Here is an 11,838-nt window from a genome sequence, read left to right on the forward strand (position 1 = left end):
ATATATTAGTGATAGAGAGCCAGCAGAATTGTGTATGTTGTGTAAGTGTAAGCTAGTGTATTTCCAGACTGCTGGATCAATAATAATCATACACACACGTTGGTTTTCTTCATTCTTAGAAAAATATTATTCTGTAATCTTTTGTAATCATATAGTCTTAGTGTCTGAGTAGTTTTTAGTGTTGTGAAAAATAAATTTTTCTTTCATTCGTTATATAATTTGTCTCATTGATTAGATAGAATTCTAAAGTTAACCATTTTAAGTTTGAAAACTTATTTTTTTCAGTTAACCTTCACTTTTACTTTTAAACCACAGGGAAGGCTCTCTTTGTAGGACAAACTTGAGAACAGCTTGACTAGTTTGGAATGGTTATTGTCATCTTACAAAAGTATTTGCTCATGTTCATCTTGACAGAGAGAAAGAGTAACTTAGAGATACTCTAAGGTAACAGGCACCAAGCCTACTCCTTTGCTTGTGAGACAGACTGTATGTGGATAATTGCAAGTGAGTAAAATTAGCACCTGTTACTCAGAAATATTTTATAAGTAGCTCTAAGCTACTTCCTCTCTTTGTGGGATGAACATAAGTAGACAATCTTGACAAGGAAATAGACATTCTTAATAAGATAACCATATCCAATTGAAATTAGTGAAGCTCTTCACTGGTTCATCCTGCAGAGAGAGAGAGAGAGAGAGATTGTGTGTGTGTGTGTGTGTGTATGTGTGAGAGAGAGAGAGTGTGAGTTAGAGAGCTCTGTGGTCTGACCTACAGTGACTATATACACAGTGAGGCTGAATGTAGGTTTATCAAATGTACATGTGTCAACTTACTTACAGTGTGTGTGCTTTAACTTTTAGGTTGTTTTAGCTATTAAATTTAAGGTCATGCTGGAATGGAATGCTGCTTTCAGAGTTGAATTTGTGTTTCATCTCTGTGTATGTCCACTCATCTAATGTTTTTCTTTGCTATTCTTTATCTTTTCTTTTTTAAATAATGTATGCCATTTTTAGTTGGTGGATCAATAAGTGGGTAAAGGCTGCTCTGATTTAGTTATAGCCATTTTCAGATGGTTGATTTGGGATGCTAAAAAGAAATTTCATTTAAATACCTATTAAAAGTCTCAGGGGAAACTGGTCATGCTTCCCAAATCTTTGGATGGCTATTGTACAGTTGCAGGCCATTAAATGACAAATTTTTACTGTATAAGTGGCGCTTTGTGTGTGTGTGTGTGTGTGTGTGTGTGTGTGTGTGGTGCGATATAAAAAGCACCTAACACACTCTGTAAAGTTGGCATTAGGAAGGGCATCCAGCTATAGCAACTGTGCCAAAATAGATTGGAGCCTGGTGCAGTCCTCTAGCTTTTCAGCTCCTGTCAAACCATCCAGCCCATGCCTGCATGGAAAATGGATGTTAAATAACAACAACGATGATGATAATATACATATATATATATATATATATATATATGTCTGTGCATGTATATGTGTAAATACACATGTTTGTGCATGTGTTTGTGTGTGTGTGTGTGTGTGTGTATATATATATTATTTAAAAGAGTTCCAACTCTGTTTTTTTGTTTTATTTATATTCTTATAAAATTAATGTGGGATATAGAATAGGGAATATATAATATAAATAGTAAAATGAAATGAAGTATTGAATGTCTTATTGAATATATGAAATATTGAGTATTAAATATATATAGGGGCTAGTATACTTTCCTGCTTCATAGCAGTCATCAAAGTCCTGTCTGACAGATGTACTGGTCAAATGGGACTGGTCAGTCATATATATATATATATGTATGCATGATGTGTGTGTGTGTGTGTGTGTGTGTGTGTGTGTGTTTAATTCTTTGAATTTTTCTATAAAGGTGTTGGTTTAGCTTTATCATTGGAATTCAAATAATGACAACAACAAAATGTATATGCTGAATTTTAAGGAAGTTTTGTATATGTTTGCTTTTCCACTTAGATATTTAATATATAGAGTGTGTGTTAGCTGGTGTGTTTTCTTTACTTGAAGACCATAGCTTTTAGAGAGAACTGATTTAGATGCTTATCAATACAAGTGTGAACTTATAAACTGGTGAGAGAAGTTGTAGCTTTTGAAGCAGATGTTATCTTTCTCACTGGTTTTGCACTGTGACCTTCCCAGCAATATATACTTTTGATTTCTTGTCTCAAACAACTGTAGCAGGCCTGTAGTCCTTACTGTTGGCAGATATTTGTATGGGAATGTTTCACCAGCACCATTTGCATTGAAATGTATGAATGTATTCAACTTCTGAAAAGTTTTCTACATATGTCCCAGAGCTTTTCTGACCAATTTAATTTTGTATTGTTTAACTCTAGCATTTGAACCTGCTATATCTGGCCAAAATATTCTATCTGTTTTATGTTCAAACTGACCAGATCTAGCATTTTCCACCTAACCTACAATGTCATTCTAAGAATAAAACAGTCATATCATTGAAATATTGAAACTATGAAATAATGCGTAATTAATTCAACATCATGCCATATTAACTGGTAATACTTTGATATTTTTTTAGCAGCTACTGAAAATGTGTAATGTAATGTCTTTCACAAAGATGTAACATAGTTGCATTTTTGTGGTTTCAGTGTTTCACATTTGTTTAAAAGGTATTTTTTAGTTTTATGTGTGCAGGCATGACAGAATAATCAAGAAGTCGGCTTTCTAATCATGAGCTTCTGGGTTTGATCTCGCCGCATAGCACCTTATGAAAATGTTATATTTCACATAATACATTTTATTTTGGTTGTACAGACACACACTGAACTTGAACCTGAACCATGTGGTTGGGAAGCAAACTTGAAGCAAAAGAAAATGTAATTTATTATTTTCAATAAGAAGTTGATTATCTTGATTCAAATATTGGTGCTTTTGAAAATTACTGATTCCAAAGAACATGAAGTATTAGCTTGTATTTTGAAAGTCAGTATTATTGCTTGTCCATTAAGAGCATAGTAAACCTTACTGTGCAATGATTTAATGATAAAGAACATACCATTTAAATGGGCAGATAACTGTCAAAGTTTTGATGACTTGAAACAAATGACATCACACAATTCATGTATTGCACTGAAAATTGCCACTAAATTTTGTAGTAGATGTGTCACCAGTCTTTGTTGGAACAGTTTTGCTACAAAGTGAATGTGTTTGTGGGGGGGGGGGAAGGGGGTGAACAAAGCTCAAACCTTTAAAACACTAAATGCACATCAATGACCATTCTCACAAATAGATAAAAAGGATTATCAGTTGTATTCATCATTTAGCATCCGCTTTCCATGCTGGCATGGGTTAAGATGGTTTTACTGGAACTGGTAAGTTGGAGAGCTGTACCTGGTTCCAGTCTGATCTATCATGGTTTCTACAGCTGGATACCCAATGACATTTTGAATTAATCATTGATCATAAGACACTAACAGATATTATCACCAAATAAAAATATACTGGTGCTTCAATCTTTGCATTTGCAATGTTGGGTGGCCTTGTTGGTGTCTTTCAAATATACGATATGATATAAAGCTCTAAAGCAATATTGAAAATGTCAATGCATTCTTAAGACTACAGATAGGATTTAATTAGAATTTTGATGGAAGATGTAAAAATCATTCTGTCTGGATTTGTTTGAAATTATTCATGTAAGTTTTGATGGTATGCCAGTTACCACTAAAGAAATTGAATCAGCCATGAAGTCTGATATTGATATTATTTGAATTAATTGATCAATAATGGTCGACCAGTAAAACCAAGTTTTGATGATGAACATCTGAGAGAATATAGGATAAATTGTGATGCAATTAATTGTCATGGGAATTTAATCTTGAAGTCCAATTCTTGTGAAGTAATTATTCTAAAAATATTCCAAAATTAAATTGTAATTGACTGCATGAAAGTCATTGGGATATGGCCTAAATGAATTGAATGATTCGTAGATACTGTTATTGGTCAAAAATGTAATCCAATGCAGATGTGATAGCCAAATCATGTCCAGCATGTCAATCAATTGCTGATGCATCTGATAAAGAATCTTAGGAATGGATAAAATCATCTGGACCATGGTAATAAATACATATGAACTACCTTAGACCATTTTTACTGACAAAAGTATGGTTAAAAATGACGGAGAAAGAAATATGGACATGAGAGTTAATTTGTTGGGACAAACCGGAGAAGACTGTTATGGGGCCTGTGAGCTAACCTCTGCCTTAGCAAGATATGACCTTAAAATGTTTGTTGTGCTATACTTATTATTAGAGCTAACAGAATCGCTAGCATGCCAGGCAAAATGCTTAGCAGCATTTCACTTGTCTTTATGTTCTGAGTTCAAATTCCGCCAAGGTTGACTTTGACTTTCAGCCTTTCAGGGTTCATAAATCAACTACCAGTCAAATACCAGTATTTGATCGACTTATCCCTCCCCACAAATTTGAGGCCTTGTGCTTATAGCAAAAGGATAATTTTAATGATTCAATAACAACTTTTATGCTGGAGTAAAATTTGAATGAGCTGGAAGTGTGGTTGGGAAGAAATTTTTTTTTTAATGGTTTGAAACTTGAAGAAATGCAAAATTACATGTATAATGAGAATATAGAATATATTATTTCACTTCAATTAGTAATTCTTCTAATATTCATTTAAGTTTTATTTATTCATATGTATGTATGCATGTATAATATTAGTCTTTGAAACAGTACATGTATGAAGCAGAGAGTGTAATGGTATAGAATGGTGTTATATTGCAGTTCAGATGCTATAACAACAAAGACGGTGGTGAGCTTCTTCTATCGCAACAGTTCATGCTTGCTTTTCTTTTTGGTTCTCTTCTTTCAACTCTTCCTAATCTTCCCCCTTCTTTCTCACTCTCATATTCTCCTGTTATCCCTCCACTTATTCATTTTCCCTCTCTTATTCCTCTCCTATCCATCTTTGATCCATTCCTGTGTTATTCTTTATTCCTTCCGTGTCTTACCAACACCTCTGTTCCTTCTCTCCCTATTATTTTTTGTTCTATTTTTCTGGGTTGCTATTACTTTCTTCAACTCTCCCTACGCCTTCATAATTTTCTTGTACTATAGTATATTGGTGTTGATTATACTGTAAAGTTATCTAGGTTTACAAATCCACACCTAACATGATGCTCCACTTCTTCCACCACTCTCACTAGATTCACTGGTCAACCTAAATTTATGCAACATATACAACTATGTTTCATAATTCTATGCATGTTGCATTGTCGTAGATCTTTTGTACCATTAATAACTCAAAGTCTAAGGACTGATATAATATTAAAAATTGGTGTTTCACTTTGACCTATGTGGTGTTAAGTAGCTGAGAAACTAATCTCTTTGGATAGAATGCTAGCCTATTGCCGATAACTTTTCTCTGACATCTGTTGCTGGCTCTGCATCTCAATAAACTAATGTAAATAATCAAAACCCCCAGGATTTGAAAAGTTGGTGGGTGAGCCTCTATGAGGTTGCTTTATTTACTAGCATCAGTAGCCAAATCTTGAAATTATGGCCTATTGTCTTTAAAAAAAAAAGTAAGAAATTGGATTGTCGTGGCTGGGATGTCTTTGCTCACAAGTCCACTCATTGAAGGCTGACTCGAGGCTGAACAACCACTGATGTAATTTACATTATAAGTATTTTGTCTGGAGAAAAGGGTAAAGTCAACATAAGAATATGAACTTGCAACTGGCTAGTTTCTTGTTTGATTATCTCCATGTACCATGCCTGCAGGCTTCAATGATCATGGACCTCCTCCACCTTTCACCTCATACACAACCTAGCAGATTATGGGTTAGTCTTTCTGTAGCTAGTTGGTAAGGCCGTCAAATGTTTCCTTTCACTATCTTCCCTGGTTTCTTCCCCTCTCTCTTTTGGCCAAGTAGAACAGGTTTCTTGCTGTAGGGGAGCTATTTGACTACTCACATTTTAGAAGAGATGAGAGTGATTCAGTGAAACCAGAAGGCAATGATGCGCGCGCGCGTGTGTGTGTATATATATATATATATATATATATATATATATATAGGAGTGACTGTGTGGTAAGTAGCTTGCTTACCAACCACATAGTTTCAGGTTCAGTTCCACTGTGTGGCACCTTGGGCAAGTGTCTTCTACTGTAGCCTTGGGCTGATCAAAACCTTGCGAGTGGATTTGGTAGACAGAAACTGAAACAAGCCCATCATATATGTATATATATATGTTTGTGTGTCTGTTTGTGCCCCCAACATCGCTGGTGTGTTTATGTCCCTGTAGCTTAGTGGTTCGGCAAAAGAGACTGATAGAATAAGTACTAGGCTTATAAAGAATAAGTCCTGGGGTCAAATGACTGAAACAAGTAAAAGAGTGAAAGAATATCTGTAACCAAAATACTATTTTACTTTTTCCTCAATTTCTGTGAAAACACTTTCCTCACCAAAAATACTGTACTAATATATTGAATTAATCTCTTTTTCTTTCTAATCAGTATCTTTTGCCAGTAATGATTGCAGTGGTTGGTGATGTACAACATTCTTATTTCTTTTTTGTTAAGAATATAGAAATTATCAGAAAAATTAAAACACCCTAAGGTCTTTCACCTACCTAAAATGCAAAAACATTGGCCTATAACTTGGAACATGCATGCATACGTATGTACACACACACACACAATGATATATTAAGATGATTGTTTCTTATCTTGTTCTGTACAATATCAATGTTATTGTAGCTCTAACCAGAAGGGCTGCCTTGCATAGAATTGAAGTTTTCAGTGATGTTTCTATGACTTTGCTGGTTATATGACACCACCATAACTACTGTAGAGGCAGCCTCTATTTGGTTGCTCAACCTGCTGGAAATAGCAGCCAAACTTCCCTAAGTTATGCCATAACATCCTGAAAATTAAAAACTAGATTGGTTAATTTAGTTTTAGATATATGATGCTTGAGAGAAGGGCAGAATGGTTATGGTTGGAATGTCTTCGAGCTGGCTTGGGGTTAAACAGCAGCAACAACAACAACAAAGCTGCACTGACTTTCAAAGGAGAAAACAAGAATGTGAATGTAATTCATTCGGCAAAACTAAAGAAGATTGTGGTTAATTAATGTGTGTGTGTGTGTGTGTGTGTGTGTTCTATCTGTTTACTTTATTGATCATATCATTTAGGTCGAATCCCCTCTCCACTCATATCTTCTTCCTTTTAGAAGAAATCGGATACATCTATCAAATCACTTTTCTCCAGCAATGTTATTTTTTTAAATTCTTTTTTTATTTGTTAAAATCTTTCTATTTTTGTATTTTCATTGTTTATATTTGCTCGTTATTACAAAATGTTAATTGCACTGTTGCAGTGTACCAATTTTAAACTCTTTGTTTTGTAAGAATCCGTTAATGTATACAATATGTCTGTTGATGGAATTTAGAGAAACATGTGCAAGTCAGTGGTGTATTGATTTTTTTTTCTTTCTTTCTTTTTTACTCATTGAAAATTTAGCTTGTCGTCACATCTGGTGTACACTCAGTCTTCCTTCTACTTTTGTGTCTGTTTTATATTATCATATATTTGAAAAAAAAAAAAAATTACTCATGTTTATATATAGGTGTGTATGTTGATTTTTATTTTAGCTTCTGGTCATCTCTAATCAAATAGATTGGGGATCAGCGAAATAGGGTAAATTACCCCAAGTGGGGTAAAAACGAAATTCTTGGGGGTAACAAGGATTCATTAGACATAAGTAAAACTATATAAAAAACATGTTCCTTGTTATGAGGAGGCAGTCAAAAAGTTGTTGCCTTTTGCAACAACCTACCTTTGCAAACATATATATATTAACAGAGTTCACTCTGATGCAAGCATTAGAACATTGAGCTGCAGGATATTGACTTTATCAATCTTACAATTTAAGGATGGTCTCCATGATCATGATCACAACCTCTCCTCATGTTATGAATTTGAAAACAATACATATGTACTACTACACACACACACACACGAGTGCATAATTACAGAGATACTTTCTTTGCCCTCTGGAATGTTGCCTTCTTTCATCCTATCACCATACAACCAGCTGCACATGCAGAAACGTGTGTCTTGCTACTATTGTCTTCTTACAAAACCATGCCCTGTGTGTGCTTTGATGCACCCTATACACAAGCAAATACTGTAGGAATATGGTGCATCTGTGACATGGTGTCAGATTAGACTGAAATATGGTGTGTGTGTGTGTGTGTGTGTGTGTATTACAACCAAATACACATGCACATAGCTACTCTTAATAGTAAAAAAAGCAGCAACAAAAAACAAACAAAAAGTACAAACAAAAGGAAGGAAAATGCATATCTATAACATTGACTATCTTTCTCTTGTCAAATATATGATACTGCTCTTCTGGCAAAAAAAAAAAAAGAAAAATTATCATTATTATTAATATTATTTGTGTAGCCTAGAGCTTCAGGAATTATCAAGTGTATTTTTAGGTTACATTCCAATTGTTATTAGCTGAGAGAATACAACATTTCAATATCAGGACACTATTCTGCTACGAGATTATCATGCACAGATAACTAGATCTATCTTTATATGGTTTAATCTGTTTACTTGTTTCTTAGTGTTGTTAGACAAGAGGTTCTTAGTCTGCAGAAATTTCCTGGTTTGGAGTAAAATCTCTGATGTGTTGTAGACGTGTTGTGAGCTTGGGACGACATTTGGAGTTCTGGCTGGGACAAACCTTGGGCATACATGGTAAAATAGCTATTTTTTTTGGAAATTATATATATCATTTGAATCATTAAGTTTTATTTATTGAAAAAATAATAACAGAAATTCTTAAAATAGAAACAACTATTAATGTGTCCTAAAACAAAAACATAGCCTGTTATAATCATCATCTTTGGTTTTGTTTCGGTTGTTTAGCTATGGGTCAGTGCAGATTTAGCTGACTTATTACTAAAAGCATTCCACCTGTAATATGCCACATCTTTTTGGTTTTTTAAAAATTGTTTTTATTTTTTTTTTAATGTTGTATTTCTAGAACTACATTATTCAATGTTCTTCCTTTTCTAATATGAATAATTTGAGAAGATTTAGATGCTCTTTCTGGCAGGTTGAGCAACAACATTGAAGCTTTTGTTGGTTTTTTCTTATGCTCTGTTGTTTTCTTTTTTTCCATTATAGTATGGCTGAGGCAGGCTTGCTATACAGCAAATGGGATATGATAGGTCACTTTGTGAGAAGATGTTATGTAATGTTTTAGACAATCTTCCATTGGAATACCTGACTTACCTTCTGCTTTTACTTGCATTGTGTTGACACTTACCAATGAAAACCCACCACAACTCTCTTCACGTTAACAAGAGAACTAACTATGTGGTTATTTAGTATGTAAGTTGTTGTTGGCACTCCATCACTTACGACGTCGAGGGTTCCAGTTGATCCGATCAACGAAACAACCTGCTCGTGAAATTAACGTGCAAGTGGCTGAGCACTCCACAGACACGTGTACCCTTAACGTAGTTCTCAGGGATATTCAGCGTGACACAGAGTGTGACAAGGCTGGCCCTTTGAAATACAGGTACAATAGAAACAGGAAGTAAGAGTGAGAGAAAGTTGTGGTGAAAGAGTACAGCAGGGTTTGCCACCATCCCCTGTTGGAGCCTCGTGGAGCTTTAGGTGTTTTCATTCAATAAACACTCACAACGCCTGGTCTGGGAATCGAAACTGTGATCCTATGACCGCGAGTCTGCTGCCCTAACCACTGGGCCATTGCGCCTCCACCATATGTAAGTATTAGCAGCCAAATTTCCATCAAGTTGTCCCCTACTGTTAAAAAAAAAAAAATGCAAAGAGCAAACAAACCAGTATGTTCCTAGTTAAAATAGCTTTGATCATAGATCTGCTCAGTCAAAGCTAACAGGCTAACAAACACCATTGCTAGTTTCCATGTATTCTCGTGATTACATTTCAACATACATACTTTCCATATGTCTTTTTTCTATGTCATCTTTTCCAGTTATGAGGTTCACTCTGGCCACTTCCTTGATCTCACTCCACTGTACATTGCTAATTTCCTTCCCTTCATTAAGGTTATGTATTTGGTTTGCATTTAATTTTCTCTTTTGTTACTGCTCTTGTTGTTGTAGTAAGCTAACATGAGTTGATGATTCTGGAAATTTTTATATATTTTCAAGTTATTCTTATTTGTGTATGTGTGTGTATGGTGGGGGGATGCAAATTTTTTTCTTTTTTGTGGACGAATACATTTTCTAATTTTAAGCAATTCTGCCTGAGAATGACTGAGTGAATTTCTCTGTGCTCTATGACCTCCCAGAAAAGAAAAATAGCAGCCAAATTACACACAAATCATACCTAGCTATCTTATGTAAAGAAAGGACATATTACTTAATTTAGTTCTATATTACCCTAGAAAAGACAGGATGGGTCACACTTGCAAAGCCTTTGATCACAAACTACTGGACTGGAGTTAATCTGGCGTTAAGCAACAAAACAATCATTCATCCATGAAGTAGGACCAGTACATTTCATGTGAGGTTCATTTATTTCTTGTGATTCAACTAGCTTATAGCTAGAGAGATTAAGATTTCCAGTTATTTATAGGATAAAATGAATTTGATTTATTATGGAGCTTGGGTAGAATGCTGTTTAAAAGTACTTTGGCAAAATATTCTATCTAGAAATTTCTACACTGTACATTACTCCATTGTACAAATTTACTGTTAAAGGCTCATGTGTGTTAAATGGTTTGGTCAGATTTTCTCTTTCGGTTTTACTATTGAATCCAACAAGCAGTGTCTATAACTTTTATAGGCTTTTCCAGATGGGTGGGGTCGATTTAGTTGATGTTCAGCTTGAACTTTTGCTGAGTGGTGCTTGTGGATTAAAATGAAGGTCAGGAAACCAATGAGGAGGTCTCATAAGTGTTTGACTGAGCTCCTAAAAATAGCAGCCAAATTTTCTTCAAATTACATTGTGCCATCTATAATATAGTCATAGATATATTAAGTATGAACAAATGATGAGATGATTATGTCTAGTGTGCTTTTTAGCATAGTCCTACTTGATCACGATAGACATGGGGATAAACAGTAATAATGCTGTTAAGAAGGGAATTTCTATGAACTGTAGTTTCATGAAGGAAACATTTAGCAAAGTGCTTTATTGTAAAGATAGGAGGGATTAAACAATGTATGTTGAGAGGTGGAGGTGGATCTAGTGTTCTTGGATAGTTTCAGCTCCTACTAGTTCAGAGAAATTGAAATCATTGTTGTGTTGGATTATGTCATGCTGGTGGCAGGACATAAACCTCTAATCATGTAGCTTATAGTCTTACTGCCTGTTGACCTGCAACAGTCTGCAGCCACTTGCAGAATATTATGTTAGAATGAATAATTCTATCATAATGGCATGTTATATACAGAAGGCAGCTGGTGCTTTAACCCTTTCGTTACCAAACCGCCCAAAGCCGCCCGAAAAAAATTTTGGTTCATGTGACCAAGCCGCCCAAAACCGCCCGTAATCACCTATTCATATTTAAATGAGAATATCTGAGCAAATCTCGTTAGTACATTCGTGAAAACACGTGATTATTTGTGTAAACAGTTCAGCTATAGTTTTGTACGACGATCAACATGTTTTTTTAATTTTGTGAATTTTGGGAGATTTTTTTTCCAAATTTGTTCCTGTTGTGTTTTCAAAATTTGTAATCCTGACAAAAAAATGGATACGAATTTTATTCTGTGAAGCAGCGAGTCAGAATTCGAAGGATTTTCCGTTGAAGACCTTGATAAATCTAACTCTGTATGT

At 34.8% G+C, this 11,838-nt stretch overlaps 1 protein-coding gene across 11 annotated transcripts in view; it reads left to right on the top strand.

The window, feature by feature from the left end:
• LOC106872834 (probable protein phosphatase 2C T23F11.1) overlaps positions 1 to 11,838 on the top strand; it is a 223,620-nt gene that overhangs the window by 82,087 nt on the left and 129,695 nt on the right. For 4 of the 11 annotated variants that reach the window (XM_052969728.1, XM_052969730.1, XM_052969732.1 and 1 more), the window contains one exon: positions 6,505 to 6,531. The exons of 6 other annotated variants lie outside the window; for them this stretch is intronic. In XM_052969728.1, coding sequence (XP_052825688.1) covers positions 6,505 to 6,531 — 27 coding nt within the window. Of the gene's footprint in view, positions 1 to 6,504; positions 6,532 to 8,672; positions 8,761 to 11,838 lie in introns of those variants that run through there. One more of the 11 variants, XM_052969734.1, reaches the window with a different exon arrangement.

The sequence above is a fragment of the Octopus bimaculoides genome, chromosome 7 (assembly GCF_001194135.2).
Source record: "Octopus bimaculoides isolate UCB-OBI-ISO-001 chromosome 7, ASM119413v2, whole genome shotgun sequence".
NCBI lineage: Eukaryota > Metazoa > Mollusca > Cephalopoda > Octopoda > Octopodidae > Octopus > Octopus bimaculoides.